This window comes from Symphalangus syndactylus, chromosome X (genome assembly GCF_028878055.3).
Source record: "Symphalangus syndactylus isolate Jambi chromosome X, NHGRI_mSymSyn1-v2.1_pri, whole genome shotgun sequence".
Lineage (NCBI taxonomy): Eukaryota > Metazoa > Chordata > Mammalia > Primates > Hylobatidae > Symphalangus > Symphalangus syndactylus.
In genome coordinates this window covers 101913588-101937499 of record NC_072447.2, presented here as the reverse complement: position 1 = coordinate 101937499, position 23912 = coordinate 101913588, and the positions used below count along the sequence as shown (strand labels likewise).

The window sequence follows — 23912 nt, the reverse complement described above, 5'->3', positions numbered from 1 at the left end:
AATTTTATATGTCAACTTGGCTGGGCCACAATGTCCAGATATTTGGTCAAACATTATTTTGGTAGTTTCTGTGAGGGTGTTTTTGGATGAGATCAACATTTAAATCAGTGAACTTTGGGTAAAGCGGTTTGTACCTCATGATGTGAGTGGGCCTCATCCAATCAGTTGAGGGCCTGACTAAAACAAAAACACTGACATCCCCCAAGCAAGAGAGAATTCTGCAGCACACAGTTTTCAGACTTGAACTGTAACATTGGCTTTCCTCTGGGTCTCTAGCCTGTCCTCCTGCCTTGCAGATTTTAAACTTGCCAGCTTCTATAATCACTTGAGCCAATTCCATAAAATAAATCTGTGTGTATGTATGCGTTTGTGTACACACACATCTTACTAGTTTTGTTTCTCAAAAGAACTCTGACTAATATACCTCTTGTTGCTTTTTAAATCTCACTGTCACTGTATTAGTTCAGGCCACCATCATCTCTTGTCAAGACTATGACAATATCCTCATAACCTCTATTTTCTTAGGGCTTTCCCCTTCCAATACATTCCTTCTGCTTCTGTCAAAATGACCTTTCTGGCTGGGAGGCTGCAGTGAGCTGAGATAATGGCACTGCACTCCAGCATGGGTGACAGAGTGAAACCGTCTCAAACAAAAACAAAACAAAAACAACAACAACAAAAAAAACAAAAACAAAATGATCTAAGAATCCTGACTATGTACATCACTTTCCAGTTTATAAACATTCATGGGCTTCCCATAGCTTTCAGCGTAAGACCCATGACATAGCAGAAAAGAAAGAAAGATACCATTAGGAGAAATAGATGATGGGTTGATGGGTGCAGCAAACTACCATGGCATGTGTATGCCTATGTAACAAAACTGCACGTTCTACAAGTGTACTCCAGAACTTAAAGTATAATTAAAAAAAAAAAAGAAAAGAAAAGAAAGAGAGCTCACAATCTGTCCCCTACTATCTCTTCAGGCCTCTTCTCCAACTACTCCTCCCTGCACATAAAGGAGCTAACTTTCAGAACTTTTTTTTTTTTTTTTTTTTTTTTTTGGGACAGAGTCTCGCTCTGTCACCCAGGCTGGAGTGCAGTGGTGAGATCTCGGCTCACTGCAACTTCCGCCTCCTGGGTTCAAGCGATTCTTCTGCCTCAGCCTCCCGAGTAGCTGGGACTACAGGTACGCACGACAACGCCTGGCTAATTTCTGTACTTTTAGTAGAGACGGGGTTTCACCGTATTAGCCAGGCTGGTCTCGAACTCCTGACCTCGTGATCCACCCACCTTGCCCTCCCAAAGCGCTGGGATTACAGGCGTGAGCCACCATGCCCAGCCACTTTCAGAACTTTTCTACTGACTTCTTCACCTTTTCAATGATAACTTCCTATAAACACATATTGCCATGCTGTACTCTAGTGCTTACCTCCTAATAGAGTGACCTCGGTCATGACCAGTTTTCCTGATTCTAATTATGAAGTTCGTTTGCTAAATTATGTTGATACTACTCTATTTTAACACAGCTTTTTACATAATATTACCTTTTTTCTTCTGTTAAAATGTTATGTTTGTTTCCTGGGTGGAAGATATAAACTATAGTCAATTCCTGAAAATGTTTATATATTTTAAAAGTACGAAGACTAAACTTAACAGTATGGATATTACTTTAGAAGATTAGCCATTAAGAGACATTACTGCAAAATACTTGATAATGATTGTTATAATTAGTAATTATACTTAAAAACACATAATAAGAATTAACTCTGGTTACACACTGCCTGGGTTCAAATCTTAGTTCTACCTCTCACTATCCTTGTGACCTTGGGCAAGTTACTTAACTTCTCTGTGCCTCAGTTTTGTCATTTTAAAATGAGATGGTAGTACTTTCCTAATAGGGTTCTATGAGGATTAAATTGGTTCCTAAATGTAAAATTCCTAGAATAGTTCTTGGTAAATAGCAAGTGCTATATGTTAGTTGTTGTTGTTATCATTTTCTCCTGACAGTGGCATAGGTAAATGGAAAGATTCTATAGTGAGACGACTTGGATTCTAATCTTGGTGCTAGTACTTCCTATTTGTGTGACCTTGGCCAAGTTCCTTAATTTCTATGAGCCTCAGTTTTCTATCTGTAAAATGAGATGATAATAGTGCCTACCTCATAGAGATGTCGTGAGGATTGACTTAAAATATGTAAAAGTGCTGGGTGCAGTGGCTCATGCTTGTAATCCCAGCACTTTGGGAGGCCGAGGTGGGTGGATCACGAGGTCAGGAGTTCAAGACCAGCCTGGCCAACACAGTGAAACCCCGTCTCTACTAAAAATACAAAAATTAGCTGGGCATGATGGCAGGCACCTGTAATCTCAGCTACTCTGGAGGCTGAGGCAGGAGAATTGCTTGAACCCAGGAGGCAGAGGTTGCAGTGAGCTGAGATCATGCCACTGCACTCCAGCTTGGGTGACAGAGCTAGACTCTGACTCAAAAAAAATAAATAAATAAATACGTAAAAGTCTTACAACCATGCTTGGCATATGGTCAATATTATAGCGTGCTTGCAATTTTTACTATCGTTATCTTCAGTAATACACGGTCCATATTAATCATATTACCTTGTATCTTGTTCAGATTTTGATTTGTTTTGTTCTTAAATTCTCTAAACCTCAGGTGACAAAGACTATGCATGCTTTTTTTATTCTTAAATTTTCAGTGTGCAGATACCTGATACCAATCACTTTCTTTTTTTGCCCTCTCTTCTTTAGAAAGTAAACCAATCAAACCAAACAAGTCACCAACAATATACAGTCACTCTTGCTAACCAATAAAACAACTAACTAAATTAATTAATTAATTTATTTATTTTTTGAGATACAGTCTCGCTCTATTGCCTAGGCTGGAGTGCAGTGGCATGATCTTGGATTATTGTAGCCTCCGCCCCCAAGTTTCAAGCAACTCTCTCACCTCAGCCTCCTGGGCAGCTGGGATTACAGGTGCCTGCCACCATGTCTGACTAATTTTTATATTTTTTGTAGAGATGGGGTTTCACCATGTTGGGCAGGCTGGTCTTGAACTCCTGACCTCAAGCGAACCTCCCGCCTCGGTCTCCCACAGTACTGGGATTACAGGCATGAGCCACTGTGCCCGACCTCAAACAACTTACTTTAAACTATATGGACATATCAGCATCTTGTACTTTGGTTTATAGCTGTGCAAGATGCCTTTCCCTATTTTACTCAACTTGTAATACTGCTGTCAATATTTCTTAGGACTTAAAATGTTCAAGCCTCCAAGGAAGACTGTTAACTGTTACTGCACTGCCAACAGACATGTGCCAACAAAATGAAGTTAAAAGCTAAGGCTTATTATCGGGGGACCTGCCCCGATAATCACGTAGGTTCTTTCCTATTTTCCTAAGCGTCGGCTGGCTTGAGAAATAAAACGACAGAGTACAAAAGAAAGAAATTTTAAAGCTGGGCGTCCGAGGGAGACATCACACATTGGTAGGAGCCGTGATGCCCCACAAGCCACAAAAACCAGCAAGTTTTTATTAGGGAGTTTCAAAAGGAGAGGGAGTATACCAATAGGTGTGAGTGACAGACATCAAGTACTTAACAGGCTAATAGAATATCACAAGGCAAGTGGAGGCAGGGCAAGATCACAGGACCACAGGACCCAGGCGAAATTAAAATTGCTAATGAAGTTTTGGGCACCACTGTCATTGATAACATCTTATCAGGAGACAGGTTTTGAGATCAACCGGTCTGACCAAAATTTATTAGGTGGGAATCTCCTCTTCCTAATAAGCCTGGGAGCGCTATGGGAGACTGGAGTCTATCTCACCTCTGCAGTCTCGACCATAAGAGACAGGTACGCCCCGGGGGGCCAGTTCAGAGACCTACCCCTAGGTGCGCATTCTCTCTCTCAGGGACATTCCATGCTGAGAAAAGGAATTCAGCGATATTTCTCCCATTTGCTTTTGAAAGAAGAGAAATATGGCTCTGTTCTGCCCGGCTCACCAGCAGTCAGAGTTTAAGGTTATCTCTCTTATTCCCTGAACAATTGCTGTTATCCTGTTCTTTTTTCAGGGTGCCCACATTTCATATTGCTCAAACACACATGCTGTACAATTTTTGTAGTTAACGCAATTATTACAGGGTCCTGGAACGATATACATCCTCCTCAACTGACAGGATTAAGAGATTAAATTAAAGACAGGCATAGGAAATCACAAGGGTATTGATTGGGGAAGTGATAAGTATCCATGAAATCATTACAATTTATGTTTAGAGATTGCAGTAAAGACAGGCGTAAGAAATTACAAAAGTATTAATTTGGGAAACTAATAAATGTCCATAAAATCTCCACAATCCACGTTCTTCTGCCACGGCTTCAGCCGGTCCCTCCATTTGGGGTCCCTGACTTCCCGCAACAGCTTATCTCCCCATACCCGTTTTTCACATTTCATCTCACCCTCTTTTTCCCTCCCCACTGCCTCATCCAGAATATAATATACTATGGTAAGAAAAGTAGGGAGAAAAACACTATCTCAACAAAATATCATCTTGCATTGGTTATCAAAAATCCTGAATGCTCAATGTAGGGAGATAGGAAACACACATGGCATCATGAGAGAAATTTAGCACAAGTAACTAATACTATTGCGAATTTTCTATGAAAATTTACTTTATAATCCAAAAATAAATAACTGCAATTATTTTGTGCTTTCTGCATTTTTGTAAAAATTGGAAATATTTTCATACCTTTGTTTATATCAATGAGTTGTTTCTTTTTCTTCTGGCGTTCTAACTTTTCTTGTTCAGCTTTCTCTTTTGCAAGTTTTGCCCTCCTGGTCTTCTCTTCCATTTCTCTTCTCTTATTGTTTTCTCTCACTGCTTCCTATACATATAAATAAAGTTAAACGAAAACCTTTCCATTACTTATATAATGGAGGAATTGCACAGTTTTAAATTTTCTCTCACTGCTTCCTATACATATAAACAAAGTTAAACAAAAACCTTTCCATTACTTATATAATGGAGAAATTGCACAGTTCTAAATTTATATGAATATGCAGAGATGGGAAGGTATTACAGCAGCCTGAAGGTGCATACATATACTTTTGAGAGAGACAATTAATTGTAAAATATCTCTTCTTGAAAAAAGATTTAGAAATAACTCAGTCTTTAATTGCCATTATCTAGGGTGCCAGAAAATTAAGGACGTCAATGTTACAGATTTAACAATAAATATACTTTATCTATCGTTAAAATATGAACTAGTTTGACACATGAGAAGACTTAGTAAGGAAATATGACTCAGCAAGTATTTTACCCCCTTTATTGTGTACTTTTCTGTTATCTGCAAAATTGAGATTAATAAAAAAACTACCTTATAGGATTTTTGTGAGGAAAAATGATACAAACATAAAGTGCTTAGAATAGATCCTGATATATCATAATCAAGGAATTTTAGTCTATAATGGTGATGACGGTGGTCCTGGTGCTGGTGATAATGATTACATCTCATCATGCAGGGCGTGAAACAATCACCGGTATTATCACAGAAAAGAAATACCTTCAAATATGACAGCTTTTTACTTGCCAAAATATTTAGAAATGCTGAAACATATTTCAAGCTATTGTCTGTTTTATTTTGGATAGATTATTTGTGGAACATAAGTGAATGAGTACATTCCAGTAGTTGGTATTAGACAAAGCTGAATTAATGTGATCAGCTGGAATATCAACTTCCTTTGAGTTCAGATAAATCACGAATGCAGAGACATATCAACTACAAGTTCCCTCCATCAAGTTGCTGTTTCTTTTTTCTATTATTATTGATTAAATATACTTCATAGCATGTACAAGCTATTTGACAAAAACTATTTTGTTCCAAAAACCCTAAAGAAAAAGACTCAATAACAAGAATACGTCTACAAGGCTTTGCCTGGAGGGGTTTATATTGAAATAATTTTTTTCTTTATGTTAAAAGACACAGCAGTTTAAAATAGCCTTAAAAACACTTTCAAAATTCTCCTGACGTGCAAGAATTGATTTCTTCCTATAAAATCTAAATGATTTTACCTTCACTGGTACCTCCCCTTTCTCCTGTCATTGTTTTTGTGCTCTTAGACTCCATAGCAATAGGCTAGGAGCATAAAGATACCTGGCTATTGTAGACGAACTCAAAGACTTAAAAAGACCACTTAAAAATAAACTGGCATACTAGAATCATAATTTTAAAGCAGGGTTTCTCAACCTCAGCACGACTGTCACTTTGGGCTAGATTATTCTTTGGTAGGAGCTGTCCTATGCATTGTGGGATGTTTAGCAGCATCCCTGGCCTCTACCTGCCAGATGCCAGTATGATCCCACTCCAGTTGTGACAACTGGGGTTTCACCATGTTGGTTAGGCTGGTCTCGAACTCCTGACCTCAAGTGATAAGCCCAGCTTGGCCTCCCAAAGTGCTGGGATTACAGGCGTGAGCCACTGCACCCAGTCAAACCACTGAATTATATAAACTACAATGGTAAATTTTATGGTATGTAAATTATCTCAATAAAAGTTAATCACATTAATAAATAGATGTCTAAGAAAGACAGGATGGAAGTAAAATTGTAACTCAAAAGGGAAAAAAAAATGTGAAAAGGCATCACATATTCAGGCCCTGATACTAATAAGCTATATGATGTTTGGTAAGTAACGTGAAAAGAGGCAAGTATCAGAGGAAAGAAAGAAGGCTAATGCTTGTATATATTTTATTAGTGGTCAAATCTCTAATTTGGTAAACAGTCACCAAGACCTGGGTGGACTATTACATTATCAATCTAATGGGTTGTTCACATGCTGAGTGCTCCCATTAGGAATCTGCACTAAAAGTTTATTAAGATGGACGGAAAAAAACGACTGGTTACTTGCATTTGTATTTCTTCTTTGTTCTGATAATAACAGCTACTCTTTAAGGGAAATCTATTATGTACCAGGAGTTTTAAACATTATCTAGTCTTAAATACATACTTTGTAATCTTTACAGAAAACCTGCAAACTAGGTATTATTTGTTCCATTTTATACATGAAATTTAGGTTCAGGTAGGCTAAGTGACATACCCAAAGCTACACAGCTTCTTAAGTAACACAACCACCTAGGATTGTTTGGCATTAGCCTCTATGTTCCTTTTCACTATCATGATGCCTTCCAAATAGAGTTGTCAGATAAAATACAGGGTTCTCAGTTAAATTTACATTTCAGATAAACTGTGAATACTTTTGTTAGTAGAAGTATGTCTCATATAATATTTGGAACATACTTAAATAGAAAAAAAATCATGTAATATTTAGGATATATTGATACTAAAAAATTATTCATTATCTGAAATTCAGCTTCAACTGGGAATCCTATATTTTCATTTCATAAACCTGGCAGTCTGATTCCCAAGACTGTTGATTTTTTATAAGCATCCTTTGATTGACTAAGATCATCTAATAAAGACAGTAGAAATGATTACAAAAAGAAATGCCCAAATCAAAACCACATTTTGAAAATAGAAATGTTGATACAGATTATTGGTAGGCATTATATTGTACATGAACTTGAATCTGTAGCATTCTCCATGTATTTATTATTTCTGGAAAATATGCTAAAACTAAAAAAAAAGTTCATATAAAAATCAAACTGATACAATTTGCGATAGAAGAAAATAAGGCAAGAGATTAAATTTTTATATGAGAGGGAAGCTTGCAGCAGGCACCGCTAAAACATGAATGTAGATCTACTAAAGGATAAAACAGAACAAGTAATAGGTCTATCAGTTTATATTTGAAATGTTTCAGGAATAGATTTAACTACAAAACAATCACAATTTGTAATGGCACGTGTAATCTTTAAGAGGCCAAAACAGAATTAAAAAAATCATTTCTGTGGTTTGGCATTATTGACAGTAAATGAAAACATCTACAAAGGCATATATTTTTCAAGCAACACAGGCTAGAATAAGATTCAGGTCATTTGTGCTGTTTTCATGAAAAGGCCCTATGCTGAAAAGAATAACATATTCCTCTTGGTGTTTTTACTTAGCTCTGGCTTTAGGAAATTACGGATAGAAAATACATGCTTAATTCTCTTTCCTTAGGAAATAATTTTAAAAGAGAAAGGGAAATCTTAAAGATACTTTCATATCAATAATCTTTAGTTTTTAAGACATTGTTTAACCCTTCTAAAAATGTAAAAGCTGGTGAGGAAAAAAATTATTTTGAGGGATGGGATGTATTCTCATCATCCTAATTCTTACAAAATAAACATCAAATAATCAAAAGAACAAAAGCAGTAGGAGCAAATTTAAGGTCAGGTTAAGAAAATCCCCTAAATAATTGACTGTGATTAACATTACTTTGTACTTGTCAAGCCTCACTAAACATTTTAAAACACTAACTCATGAGTACTTAAAGATCATTCTCAAGTAAGCATTAATCATTATTTCTCAGGGTTGGAAATGCCAACTGATTAGATTCTGTCATTGTACAGGACAGTGTTCTGTTAAAAGGATGCTAATTGAAAACGTGTTTTGGTACTAACCTCATACAAGATAAGAAATATGTTTACAGAAAAAAGTCTCAGTTTTACTGGCATATCTGTTTGTTAAGAGTTGGTGAAAGGTACAAAACGAGTAAAATATAATGAAAAGTGTATCTAGGATTTACTACAAAATATTCACCAACCTAATTTTAAATCTCTCACTGAAACCTCTATTGCCTTACTGAAAAAAAAGTGAATAAATTACAAATCTTATTTCCCTTGCTATGCATAATTACTAAATAAGACCTATGGACTAAAAATGTCATATGCTAAAAAAAAAAAAAAAAAAAAGAAAGAAATTCATGTAAATGCTAAGACCTCTCATTTATTTCAATTAAGCTTTAAGAAATGGATGAAACTGATTCAGAAAATTCCAAGGAGCCCAGATGCCAGGTCAGGTCTACACGAAGCAAGCATCTTCCAACCTTGCCTTGATATTTGAAAACATAAACCACCACTACCACCACCACCACCATCACAGCAAACAATTCCTTACTTCCATTGCTTCTAATGGCTTCCTATTCCAGAGATGACTGCTGAAGTACTTTACAAGCACCATGAGATCACTGAAAGCTGAAGGCATATTTCAGGAACAGAGAAATAAAACAATTGGTAGTAAAGATCCTGGAATCAGAAAAATCTGGTTTCACATCAAAGCTCCATCACTTATCCTGAAAACTGTGTGACCTTGAACAAGTTAGTTCATCTCTTTGAGCTTTAGTTTCCACATCTGCAGAATCAAGATACTACTTAAATCACAGGATTCTTAAACAGATGAAGTGAAATAATGCTTATATAAAACACTTAAGACAAAGCCTGATGCAGAGGAAATGCTCATTATATAGTAGCTGTGATTATTATGTATAACAGAATCATTTAAAAGTTTGAACAGCAAGAATTCAGTCATTGACAGACAAATGACCACATCTGTTTTCAATGATTTATTTTGCAAACCCCCTTCCTCCTTTTTTGGGGAAGTTATGAGGACATAATCTATGCCTGGAAACATACCAACCTGATACTATCTACCCTCATAACTATACTGAATATGACTTTCAACTGTACCATAATATTGGCATCTAAGGTAATTTTACGATTCCATATATATCACTGTAACGTGGCACTCATGAAAAGAAAAAAAAAAACTAGGAATGTATTCATTTTCTCTTTTGAGTTTTGGATCATTCTGGTTACCCACGTGAATATAGTTGGCAAGACTTTCAGTTCATTACAGTATCAGAAGTTGTATGACAGTAGAGTCACATAACCATAAAATTGTGTAAATTAGAAATGTCCTGGTGAACAAATTGGTAACTCTGGCTCCAGAGGAATACTGTGATCACACTGAGGAGTATTTCTTCATTGATCAGGGGTGTTGGAAGGATTTGAAAATGATACTGAGAGAAATGATTTGGCAACAATATAAAGAAACATGGTGTGTATTATATTGAAAATCTTTTTATACACTAAATATGAGTCACTGAGATAGTAGTTTTAACGAAAACTCAACAAAATAGGGGAAATTCCACAATTTTTTTTAGAGTCAGGGTCTCCCTCTGTCGCCCAGACTGTAGTGCAGTGGTACAATTTTAGCTTACTGCAACCTCAAATTCCTAGGCTCAGGAGATCCTCCTGCTTCAACCTCTCAAGTAGCTGGGACTACAGGTGTGAGCTGCCATGCCTGGCAAAGTTTCTTTCTTTTCTTTCTCTTTTCTTTCCTTTCCTTTCTTTCCTTCCTTTCTACAGATGGAGCCTAGCTATGTTGCCCAGGCTGGTCTTGAAGTCAAGTGATCCTCCCGCCTCGGCCTCTCAGAGTGCTGAGATCACAGGCTTGCACCATCAAGCCCAGCTATTTTTTTTTTTTTTTTTTCCATCACATCAGCTGGGTTTCTATCCTGTCTCTCTCTTTTTTTTTTTTTAATTATACTTCAGGGTTTTAGGGTACATGTGCACAATGTGCAGGTTTGTTACATATGTATCCATGTGCCATGTTGATTTCCTGCACCCATCAACTCGTCATTTAGCATTAGGTGTATCTCCTAATGCTGTCCCTCCCCCCTCCCCCCACCCCACAACAGTCCCCGGAGTGTGATGTTCCCCTTCCTGTGTCCATGAGTTCTCATTGTTCAATTCCCACCTATGAGTGAGAACATGCGGTGTTTGGTTTTTTGTCCTTGCGATAGTTTACTGAGAATGATGTTTTCCAGTTTCATCCATGTCCCTACAAAGGACACGAACTCATCATTTTTTATGGCTGCATAGTATTCCATGGTGTATATGTGCCACATTTTCTTAATCCAGTCTATTGTTGTTGGACATTTGGGTTGGTTCCAACTCTTTGCTATTGTGAATAGTGCCGCAATAAACATACGTGTGCATGTGTCTTTAGAGCAGCATGATTTATAGTCCTTTGGGTATATACCCAGTAATGGGATGGCTGGGTCAAATGGTATTTCTAGTTCGAGATCCCTGAGGAATCGCCACACTGACTTCCACAATGGTTGAACTAGTTTACAGTCCCACCAACAGTGTAAAAGTGTTCCTATTTCTCCACATCCTCTCCAGCACCTGTTGTTTCCTGATTTTTTAATGATGACAGAGTCTCACTCTGTTGCCCAGGCTGGAGTGCAGTGACGTGATCTCAGCTTACTGCAAGCTCCGCCTCCTGGGTTCAAGCTATTCTCTCACCTCAGCCTCTCGAGTAGCTGGGATTACCGGCCTGCGACACCACGCCCGAATAATTTTTGTATTTTTTGTAGAGACAGGGTCTCACCATGTTGGCCAGGCTGGTCTCAAACTCCTGATCTCCAGTGATCCGTCTGCTTTGGCCTCCCAAAGTGCTGGGATTGTAGGTGTGTGCCACTGTGCCCAGCCAAGCCCAGCTAATTTTTAAATATTTTTCACATTTTTAATCCTGAACTCTCTGGGCAACTGATTCTTTCTTAGCTTTAATTGAGACTGTGCTTTTAGAGTTTTTTTTTTTTTAAGTTTTCTGGGTTTTTTTTTTTGCTAGACACTGAAGAATTTTTAAATTCTTTCAGTCACCTCTTTTAAAAATAAAACACTTAAAATGTTTATTAAATAACCCCTGACCAGAATACCGTCCATTTCCATATTTCCTAGATAAGTATAATTCTAATTTTACACATCTTGATTTTTTTAAATGTCTTACCTGTAATTTTATGGCCAGAGTAAAAATAATAAGAAATTGTCCTCTTTATATGGATCATTTTAAGTTGGGATCCATAATCCAAACTTTCTAAGTAAAACAGCATATCATAATGAACACAGGATGGCCTTGAGGGGCTGGGAGATCTAGTTTAAATCCAAGCTCCTCTAGAGACTATAGTGCTTTATGCCCTTAGGCCATTTACTTAACTGTGCTAACCCTCTTTTCCCGATCTGTGAAATATAGTCATGCATCTCATAATGACATGTAGTACAACAGATGGGACCACATATATGAAGGCAGTCCCATAAGATTATAACAGAACCAATAAATTCCTTTCACCTAGTGAGGAAACGGCCTTCATAATGTCAGAGCACAACACATTACTCATGTACTTATTATGGTGATGCTGGTATAAACAAACCTACTGCATTACCAGTCCTATAAAAGTATAGTGCATACAATGATGTACAATACACAGTACTTGATACTGATAATAAGTGACTATGTTACTGGTTTACGTATTTGCAATACTATACTTTCTACCATTTAGAGTGTACACCTACTTATAACCAGTTAACTGTAAAATGACCTCGAGCAGGTCCTTCAAGTCCTCCAGAAGAAGGCATTGTTATCACACAAGATGACAACTCCATGTGTGTTATTGCCCATGAAGATTTCCAGTGGGGTAAGACACGGAGATGGAAGACAGTGATATTGATGATCCTGGCCCTGTGTAGTCCTAGGCTAATGTGTATGCTTGTGTCTGATGAGAGCAACTTCCAATCTTCTAAGCTGCATTCATGCTAAGTGCCCTAATACAGGTGTACCATTTTTATTTTTAATACAGTATTTTTATTGTTCCTCTTCTGTTTAGATGTTTAGATACACAAATACTTACCAATGTGTTATATACTGTATTCTGTACAGTAACATGCTGTACACGTTTGTAGTTGAGGAACAACAGGCTTACATATACTGTATAGTCTAAACGTGTAGTAGACCATAGCATCTAGGTTTGTATAAGTACACTCTATCATGTTCATACAACAATGAAATCACGTAATAATGCATTTTTCAGACTGTATTCCTGTCATTAAGCAACACATGATTGTACCTGTACTTCACAGTGTTGGTCTGCAATTTAATGAGGAATCACATATAAAGCTATGAATAACAGTGCCTGCCACATAAAACATGTTCAATAAATGGTGGTGGTTATTATTATATTATTCCACATTTGGGCAATACAAAGGTCCCATGCATTTCAGGGTCTGTACTCCATTTCCTCCAATCCAGGAGCATGTCCACATATGTGCGTGCACACTGGGGAGAAAGAATTCTTTTTGATATGAAAATCTTGCAGGCCGGGCGCGGTGGGTCACGCTTGTAATCCCAGCACTTTGGGAGGCCAAGGCGGGCGGATCACGAGGTCAGGAGATCGAGACCACGGTGAAACCCCATCTCTACTAAAAATACAAAAAAATTAGCCAGGCGTGGTGGCGGGCGCCTGTAGTCCCAGCTACTCGGAGAGGCTGAGGCAGGAGAATGGCGTGAACCCGGGAGGCGGAGCTTGCAGTGAGCCGAGACTGTGCCACTGCACTCCAGCCTGGGCGACAGAGCGAGACTCCGCCTCAAAAAGAAAAAAAAAAAAGAAAATCTTGCAACATCAGGTAAAAATTTGAAGAAACAAAACACTCACACACTCTCTAAGCCACCAACTTTGAACAGATAATAGGACTTGTCTTTCTGTGCCAAGAGAAAAAAGAGAGAGGTAGAATAAACAACAGGAGGTTTTGGGAGGAAATTCTTGGTGTTAGTATATCATATTTGACAAATCTAAGAAATAATAAAGATGATAGACTAATTTGCTATTTTGACTAATAAAGAAATTCATGCATCATTTTACTCAAGTTTCAACATGCCTTACAGGACTGTAGCAAAAACTGAGCGATGAAGGTTCCTGGGGAAAGGTAGTAAATTTGGGGGGGAATTACTGTTGTTGTTTTTTTTTAAACATATCTAGTTCTGTCACCTCACTGAGAAAATAAAGCACACAGTACAATAAAAGTCCAATTGCTTTGGAAAATAGGAGTTTAATTTTATTTCTTTAGGGAACATTTGTCTTAGAATGAGGGATTCACTTAGTCTGCCTCAATGTTTATGGAAGGACCAGGAGAATTAGCCCACACTTGGTTCCCTACCCCAGGCCTTGCTAAGCTTTCTTTTCCCATCTTTACTGATAGGAGGCTGTTAGCTGTGCTGGAATATCATTACTGAGGGATTTCAAGTAGGAGATAGGATGAAAGGTGGAAACTTTTTGCTTATTGGTGGGGTTCTCATTTCATTCCAGTCATAACAGGAGGCAAAATAGGTAGCAATGGACAGGTTGTCCAGACCAGTGAACTAGGTAAGGTTATAGCAGCAGTTTCCTGTCCCTGTCCCAAAGATGTCCTAAACATGACAATGAAACAGGGAAGGCAATTCTATATGCAATAACTTTTCATCATTTTACCAAAAAGTTTTTTCTTTTTAAAAATTCTTCTTCCCTCTTCCTCTACTTCATATAGTTAACATATTCTGTGCTTGAATTGTTTTGGCTACTACTGACAGTTATTTTTTTTTTGTTTTTGTTTTTGAGATGGAGTTTTGCTCTTGTCGCCCAGGCTGGAGTGCGATGGCATGATCTTGGCTCACTGCAACCTCCGCCTCCCAGGTTCAAGCAATTCTCCTGCCTCAGCCTCCCGAGTAGCTGGGATTACAGGTGCCCACCACGACACCCAGGTAATTTTTGTATTTTTAGTGGAGACGGGGTTTCACCATGTTGGTCAGGCTGGTCTCAAACTCCTGACCTCCGTTGATCCACCCACCTCAACCTCCCAAAGTGCTAGGATTACGGGCATGAGCTAACACACCTGGCCTATACTATTGACACTTTTGTTGCACTTGCCTGGAACTAAGGAGAAAAGAGGTGATAGGAAACACAGATCCCAATGTATGTTACCTCTAACTGATTTGTACCTTCGGCCGAGGTCCTTATTTGTTATTATAGTAAAGGTGGGTGAAAATCTTAAAGAATATCAAAAGTAAATCAGGACTCATATAGTTGTACAGGTCTTTTTCACTCCCATTTGAGAATGATCACATCAGGTTACAAGTAGGAAAATACAGTGTGAGTCAAGATGAGTTTTTCAGCATCTGAACAAGGAATTGAGCAACCTGATCATTAGAGAAAAAACCTACATAAGATGGTGGAAATGATTCTTTAGAATTTTCAGCTGCAACTGAAGACAAATTAAAGCTTTCCATTAAGGAAAGGAAGGAAGCCTACTCCTTAATTAATACCCAACAATATTAGATATTCCTTTTCTATAGTTTCACTGTGTTTAAAGGGCATATTGGATTGAAGGAATCATGACAAATGCTCAGGGCAAAGAATTTTCAGCTGCAGTAACTAGACTCTGAGAGTCCGTACCTCTGAAGACTTTATCAGCACTATAATACTGCTAAACTTTTTCTTTCCTAGCGATTTCCACTTATTATGGTACAAGTGACCTTTAAAGTTCCTCTTATGAAAGATCTCATAAATACTTCATCAACCAATCAACTACGATTGCAACAGAGAAGTAGAACTTCTTTCTCACTGGGGTAATTGAAACTTGATTAGCTTGCTCAAGTAGTTAGGTGCCTCAGTAACAGACACTGAACAAATGTATTGATACTGTAGTTAGACAGGGATTAAAGGCATGCTTATTAACCTGTGTAAATATGGTATGAAACACAGAAGTATAACAGACCATAGGTAATCTGCTAAACCAAACAAAATAGAAATTTTCTTCCCTCTTTGATTCCTGAGGTACTACGTTCATTTCTTCCTATAGACAGCATTGCATTCCCTCCATACCCATTCTAGACTATACTTCCCTGTCCTACCCTTTAATTTTCACCTTCCCCTGAAGCCCTGTCCTCATCTCTGTCCCTTCTTTTTTTTCTGGCAGTGAGGCCATCTATTCCTACTCACAGTTGAAAAAAAATGGTGCTTCCAATAGCATATAAAGCCTTATGTGATCTGACCTCCTATTACCTCTCTCTGTCCTCATCTCTTCCTCAGCTATTCTCTTCCAGCCCCACTGGTCTCCCTCGCTCCTCATCTTTACACTTGCATTCCTTCTGCTCTTAAGTACCTCCCTCAGGCTGGGCGCAGTGGCTCACACCTGTAATTCTAGCACTTCGGGAAGCCAAGGCAGGCAGATCACCTGAGGTCAGGAGTTCGAAACCTGACCATCATGGAGAAACCCCATCTCTACTAGAAATACAAAATTAGCCGGGCATGGTGGCGCATGCCTGTAATCCCAGCTGTTCGGGAGGCTGAGGCAGGAGAATCGCTTGAACCTGGGAGGCGGAGGTTGTAGTGAGCCGAGTCACGCCATTGCACTCCAGCCTGGGCAACAAGAGTGAAACTCCATCTCAAAAAAAAAAAAAAATCTCCCTCAAGTCTCTGCTTGAATGTCTGCCTTATGAGTGAAGCCTTCCCTGACCACCTTAAAAAATAACCCCCTAACAAACTTCCTAATTCTTTCTTCCTTGTTGTAGTCTTCATAACATAAAAGGTCAACATCTAGTTAAACTTCAGATACTCTTTCCATTTTCTAAGAATTAGCAGCTGGAACTAGTTGATTTACATAATAATAGTTTTCAGCCTGGGAGTTTTCAAAACATTAAATTACCGAGAACGTCTCTACACATAGTTCCCTACGCACCTCATATTTCTTTATTGTAGAAAATCTTAAAGGCCTTGAAGAAAACATTATCCACTTTCGAATGGTTAAGTTTCTTTCTAATCATCTATAGGTTATGGTTCACTGACATCTACATTTATTTTCTTAAAAATGCCAGTGCTTAGCGTTTCAGAGGCCCGATGTCCATGACATTTGTCACACTGACATATCCATAGCTCAATATTCCGCTGAGGAAATTCACTTGTGTAGAGATTAGTGTTTAGATAGAGCCTCCAAAGTTAAAAGAAAAGAAGCGTTCTAATTTTGAAAATGAGGCATTTGTTTTGAATGAGATACTTGCAGGATCCACAGTGTTACACAGCTTTTCTTTTTTTTTTTTTTTTTTTTTTGAGATGGAGTTTTGCTCTTGTTGCCCAGGCTGGAGTGCAATGGCACAATCTCAGCTCACTGCAACCTCCGCCTCCTGGGTTCAAGCGATTCTCCTGCCTCAGCCTCCTGAGTAGCTGGGACTACAGGCGCGCGACACCATGCCCAGCTAATTTTTTTGTATTTTTTTTTAGTAGAGACGGGGTTTCTCCATGTTGGTCAGACTGGTCTCGAACACCCCATCTCAGGTGATCTGCCTGCCTTAGTCTCCCAAAGTGCTGGGATTACAGGCCTGAGCCACCACACCCTGCCTTACACAGCTTTTCTAGTAATCTTTTGGTTTCAGACAAAACCTTCTCAGGTTCAGGTGGATGGTTTATACAAAAAGTCCTTGAGTTTATTTGTGTAAGTGACTCCCTTTTGGCAGAGGGGAGAATCATAGGAGAAACTGCTGTGCTGCCGGTGAGGGAGCCAGCTGAAGTGAATTCAAGTATGTGTTCACTGAAGTAGCCCTCTTGTATTCAGCAAATCCAGCTTATTGTTCAGCCTCCTTAGGAAACAAATAAAAAATTAATGTAGCTTTCACATGCACTACATATCTGTAGGTTTGACAGACAAACAGATCTCTGCACACCAGCATGGTGGTGAAGAGAATCTCAAAGGTAAATTATTAAAAACAAGAAGAAAGAAAAAAGACTGTTATGTGCAAATCTCCTTGGATATTAAACTTGCAGTTGGTTACAAAGCGGTCATGCACGGATAATGAAGGCTGGCTGTGATCCCCAAGGCCTTTTAAAATTTGCCTTACAACTGCAGAAACATGTGATCTGAAGTTGGGGGAAAAACTGTCTCTCCAGTCACAGTCCATTAGAATGCTGAACTCTGATTAGCTAGAAGTTAATCTGCAATCTGCAGCAAAGAAAAGGTTTTCTAATGCTGCAGGTTTCTGCAGACATATTTTTCTTAGTAGGTATTTGAGAATATTTCTCTCCATCTGGAAGGGCTAAACAACTGAGCTCAATATGCCAATGTAGACCTCTGTTGATTAAAATCTTCGAAGTGCTTTAAGTGACTATAGGAAATTAATCTATAATTTTTTTGAATCAAAGGAACAGAATGAAATTCTAAAGTGACTGGTAACAATATTTTAATGAAAAAACATCTTGGGGAGGTATAGGTGGAGGGAAATGACAAAAAAAGTGGTATGTGACAGGTCTGAGTTCTGAGTTTACTGCCTTAATACTGTCACCATCTTAGAAGATGGGAGAGGCAGCACAATCAATAAGGTTTTTGATGAGACCAATTTAGGTGGTGGCAAAAGCACCCTAGAGACTTGGATAAGAATATCAAATTACCTTGACAAGTAGAATTATAGACTTACAGAACAGGAAGGGCTCTAGAGAAATGTTTGCTCTAATTTTCTGCCTGTGGATAGGGTTCCATGACCTCCCTCAGGAACCTCTTCTGATACTTAACCTCCTCGAAAAGGAAATACTTCCTTAAGCCTCACTAAAAACTGTCAGTTTTTTAAGCCCATGTCTTGTCTGTTGGCCTCTGTGAAATAGAAACTTGGTCAATATCTTCCTTAAAACTTTTTCATGGAGGTGTAGCTTGTCCCCAGGAACCGCCATATTGCCTGAGTTCCACAAAGTTGAAACTAATCCCTAAATGCAACACAGGTGAATTTCTTAGCTTGTAGGGTATGGGGGGAAGGATGGGATCCAAGAGACCCTTGAGAAAAACTGTTGGGACTTTAAATTAAGCCAATCAATACCATTTTCTGAACAATAACTTTCTCATAGAGACTAATTTGCCTAAATTGAATAATGTTTAGGTTTTCTTCTGGGTGTTCTCTACTTGTTAGATATTATTTTTAAATTATAAGCTTTCTCCATCCTCACCTGCCTCCCCAAAAAAGAAGAGGACAAAGCTGGAAACAATACTCTAAGAGATGTGCTATCCAATATCTACCAGTTTTTCATGCTCTAAATCTTCTAAAATATTATAGCATTTGTTTTGTAACATTTTCAAGTGCAACTGTAAAGTTAGAAGATTGGTTCCGATATATCTGCTGAATCCTATCCTACAAATAGCCACCTTTGGAAGTCCTAAACTTGTGTTGGTGAGGGCTATTACATTGTAATTGAAACTCCTCATCAGAATTAACCTCTGAATCAAATAAAATTAGTCTCATTATTTTATATTCACAGTATTTTTGACCAGATAGATATTTTGTTACTCAGTTTGATCATGAATTTTATTCATAAAACTTGGCTCAATGTAACTTCTGGCTATTTCCAAAAATCAAGCGCACCCTCAGATTACAAATATTTAGTACTCCTGGAAAGACCTAAAGCACATGCTGCATAACTCTTAGGGAAATCCAAAATAAGGGTTCCCAAAATATCTAGGGTAATACCATTATCCTTCAATTAAGATAACAAGAGGCTTAAAATTTCTTTGACTTTACACATTTCTGATTTGTCTTCTTTAAAAAACAGTTACACCTCATATACTGCTAATTCATGGTTAGTACTGTACTGTTCCACTAAAAATCAAGAATCTTTTTCCAGTGAATTTATGTATGTTCTTGTCTGCATGCTACCTGCTTGGTGCCCTTAATTTATATCTTACTAATTCCTAATTGAGCTTGATCCTATTTCTGAGGGAACATACACAGCCAATAAAATTCCTTTTTTAATGAAGTGTTAGAAATCTCTCTGGACATACTGCCATTGAAAATTTATCTATCCTTTGGGTGATGAGAGGGACAGGGAAAGGAAGAAGAGGGCAGGGAAGCAATAAAGGTAAGAAAAAAGTAGGCTGATTAATATCCAGTGACTTATGCCTTCACTGAGAAGCAGGAAACATTCATTCATTCATTATCCAGCATGCACTGTCACATACCGTTCTAGTCCGTGGGGAATCAATAATAAGCATCACAAACAAGCCTCTTTCACTCATGGCTCTTAGGGGTCATCAAAAGAAGCACTAGAGGGTTAGTCTACTTTTGCTCTATCTCCCAGACCCACCTGGAGCACTGTCTTACTATCAGTTAAAATCGTACTCTAAAGTCTAGTTCCTATTTTTTTCAATCATTGAGAATGACTGTCACATGGGAGGGAATAAAAATCCTAGTGAACAGAGAGATTTCTTTTGCAGTACGGGGAACAGATCCTTTCAGAGAAGTAGATTAAGATGGTTTTGCTCAATTTGTTTTTCACAAAGCCATCTTGATTGCCAGTCAGAACCTTGTGCTTTTCTAAGTAGAAAGTGATTGTTTGATGATTTGTTGTCCTATCTTCCAAGATACTGACAGCAAGATGTCCTTTCAGTAATTATGGGGTAGCACCTTTCCCTTTATTGATGTTGTCTGAAAACTCAGGGTAATCTTTATATGTAGAGAAATATATAACATCAAAAATGAATGGAAACCGAGCAACACAAATAAAAAAAGGAGCCCTGATGAGGTGTGGAAAAGTATGAAAACATAGCACTTAGCGGTCACGGTGGTCCTTAAATTAACCTCACGCCACTAGGTAATATTGCTGGTAAGGGCAATGAAGTTATAGAGGAAGCATACCTTTAAACCTCTCCTCCCTCAGATTAAATTGGAGACTTCAAGGGCTGCTTCACTAACCATCACTACAAGATGCACTCACCCTATTTTATATATAATGTTAATATATCCATTACATATTTAACATGCATTCAGATATTCATAGATATCCTTTATGCACATTTGCTTCAGTGTTGGCTTAGTTTAACAGCCTCTGAAAGGTAGTCTCTAGCTGGTCGCGGTGGCTCACGCCTGTAATCCCAGCACTGTGGGAGGCTGAGGTGGGCGGATCACCTCAGGTCGGGAGTTCAAGACCAGCCTGACCAACATGGAGAAACCTTGTCTCTAATAAAAATACAAAAATCAGCCAGGCGTGGTTGTGCATGCCTGTAATCCCAGCTGCTCGGGAGGCTGAGGCAGGAGTATCGCTTGAACCTGGGAGGCGGAGGTTGTGCGGTGAGCCAAGATTGTGCCATTGCACTCCAGTCTGGGCAACAAGAGCGAAACTTCGTCTCAAAAAAAAAAAAAAGAAAGAAAGGGTAGACTCTGTTGGTTTAGTTTGCTTCAGGTGTGATATTCTATTAAGCACCCTTAACTATAAGCCTAATATAGCACCTAATACAAAAGATGCATGCAATAACTATTTCTTACTTAATGGAGACAGTGCTGATTAATTTAGTGTAAATACCAGACCAGCATGCATATGTGATAGCAATATCTTACTTGGGTTTATACCTTTTGACAGTTTGGCCTTTTTTAAAGAGCTGTGGTTAATTTATGGGATGAACGACTCAAAGGGCAGAGACAGATTCACCATGAAGATAATGAGCAAAAGCATTAGGACTTCTCACTTGCATGGGAGGGGCACTGGCAATGTGCTCACCTGGCCATGTGTTTTGCTAAAATTTAAAAATAAAAAAGACTTCTTTTAAAAAAATATTCCTTTTCTGAAATGGCTGCTCCCAAATTATATAAAATCCAGCCTCGCAAATCTGGATCCTTCTCTGTTTAAAGAATATGTAAAAACCTGATGTCCGATGAAGAATAAAAGAAGTGCTGAACGTTTGGGAAATGCCAAACCATGAACAAAAGATGAATGATTAAGCTCAGGGAAGATTTAATTAAGGGATGTAACTATATCCATGGACATGAAGTGGATAGGTATTTAAAGGACAAGTCTTATTAGATATCTTCCAGAGCTTCCCACGTCAAAATAATAGGACCTGCATTTAAATTTTAAAAAGAGAAACTCTGATAATTAAAAAGAAGTTTACATTAAGGATGGCAAAGCAATGGAACCAAGTCAAGTTATGAAACTACTTTCTCTAAAAAACTATTTGAAAGATTAGTTAGCTGCTGAAGGGTTAGGGAAAACTTGCCAGGAGACTGAGTTACGAAGATAACTTACCGATAGAGGGCTGGGTGCAGTGGCTCATGCCTGTAATCCCAGCACTTTGGGAGGCCGAAGCGAGGCAGGCGGATCACCTGAGGTCAGGAGTTCGAGACCAGCCTGACCAACATGGCAAAACCCCGTCTCTACTAAAAATACAAAAAAAATTAGCTGGGTGTGGTGGCGAGCACCTGTAATCCCAGCTACTAGGGAGGCTGAGGCAGGAGAATCACTTGAACCTGGGAGGCAGAGGTTGCAGTGAACCAAGATTGTGCCATTGCACTCCAGCCTGGGCAACAAGAGTGAAACTCCATCTCGAAAAAAAAAAAAAAAAAAAGATATTTTACCGATAGAGAATTCCTCAGTTTCTATCCTAGGCTATTCTGGCTCTATAGGTATATGTTTCTGAGTCATTAGTTTATAAAACAAACAAAAAAATACAATGAATATACAATTTCATATCTTTGACACTCTGAATCTTGGATATGATACAGCAGAGAGTTGGTCTGTAAAAATATCTGAAAACAAAATAGTGTGGATCATGTCAAAATTGGGTTTGAATGGGATAGAGTTCGGAACCAGAGATATTCTGCTTTACAATCCTCTTTTCCAAACTAGAAATAATAAGGACACTGTTATATAGTAGTGACTGCATTCTGGGAAGCAAGCCATTCCATCTGTAGATGAGTATGCCAGCTACATTGCACAATGTAAAACATCTCACTTGTGATTATATCCTTGATCATGACCTAGATTTGGCCAAATATCACTGCTTACTTACTGATGGGAATATCCTCTCCTTACGATGCTAATGATCTACTGCCCTTTCCTTTATCTCCCTCCTCCCTGGGTACTATCCCATTATTTATAGAGTTTTCTGGCTTCATCATGAATCTTCTGCTTAAGTTGCCGTATTTATTGGTATAAAGGGATTTTTTTCCATTAGGCTTAACATGTTGGACAAATAACTTATAAGAGGATTTAGGGCATTTACAGACACACTGAATTTTATTTCCTGTACAACACTTTGCAATAATAAATGTCATGTGTTAGACTTGACTTCTTTCAATGTAAACTTCTGTATGCCCTTTTGACTCATGGATACTCTAGTGCAATGAAATCTGTGTTACTTTTTGCATATTGTGCTTATACTTAAGCACTCATAAAAATAAAATATGACACTATAATATACTTAAGAAATTTAAAATGACAAAATTTTATCCTATGAAACTTATAATTATTACACTTTTTAAAAGTATAGCAACTCCCCAGAAAAGAGAAGTTGGAATTTTTAATTCTTTCTTCAAAGGATCTTTGAAGATAGTAAGACTTAGAGAAAGTAGAAAGATGTTTGAAGGTATGTTTGAAGAATAGTCCTTCTCTAATGATTTCATCATAAAGAGAAAAAAAATCTAGTGACATAAGCAGGTGTCTGCTGGCTATGGATAAATAATGAAGATGTAAATGGTCACGGTCAATCATAAGTGAACAGTAAATCACAAAGGCTGACAAATGAGAGGTTTGATGCTAGAATGTAGAAATAAAATGGAGTAAACATGAGGTACTTCCTGTGCCTATTATTAGCTCTGCTCAAGAATTATACCAGGAAAATATAGCTCACTTTGGGATTTCACAACTTAGAGTGATGGAGTGGAAGTAGACAAGTTCAAGTACTTAAGTCAAATATTTGCTAAATCAATGTTGACGAAGAGTAAAAGGAGTCATTAAAATAATGAAAGATCTTGCAAAGGTGGCAGAGAGAAAGAGAGAGGCAGAGAGAGAAACAGCTGGAGGGCTTCGAAATATTAATCTAAAAGACCATTTATTATTAGATTTCTAGAACAGTAGGAACATGATTACCAATTACAAACATGGTTACCAATCAATAAACATTTGCTGGTTACTTTTATGTGCCACACACTCTGTTGTGTAATAAAAATTCAAAGATAAGTGAGACACATTTACTGTAAAGGAATTCACAGCACAAAGAAGGCAGGTCTGTACATCACCAATTATTTGAATATTACAAAATCTACATTAACAACATGATATGAGCACCAGGTGTGGTGGCTCACACCAGCACTTTGGGAGGCTGAGGCAGGTAGTACACTTCAGGCCAG

At 38.1% G+C, this 23912-nt stretch overlaps 1 protein-coding gene across 3 annotated transcripts in view; it reads right to left on the bottom strand.

The window, feature by feature from the left end:
- The window catches only part of DIAPH2 (diaphanous related formin 2), a 953710-nt gene that overhangs the window by 231858 nt on the left and 697940 nt on the right, over positions 1–23912 (bottom strand). For all 3 annotated transcript variants that reach the window (XM_055269479.2, XM_055269480.2, XM_055269478.2), the window contains one exon: positions 4758–4893. In XM_055269479.2, the coding sequence (XP_055125454.1) occupies positions 4758–4893 (136 nt within the window). The remainder of the gene's footprint in view (positions 1–4757; positions 4894–23912) is intronic.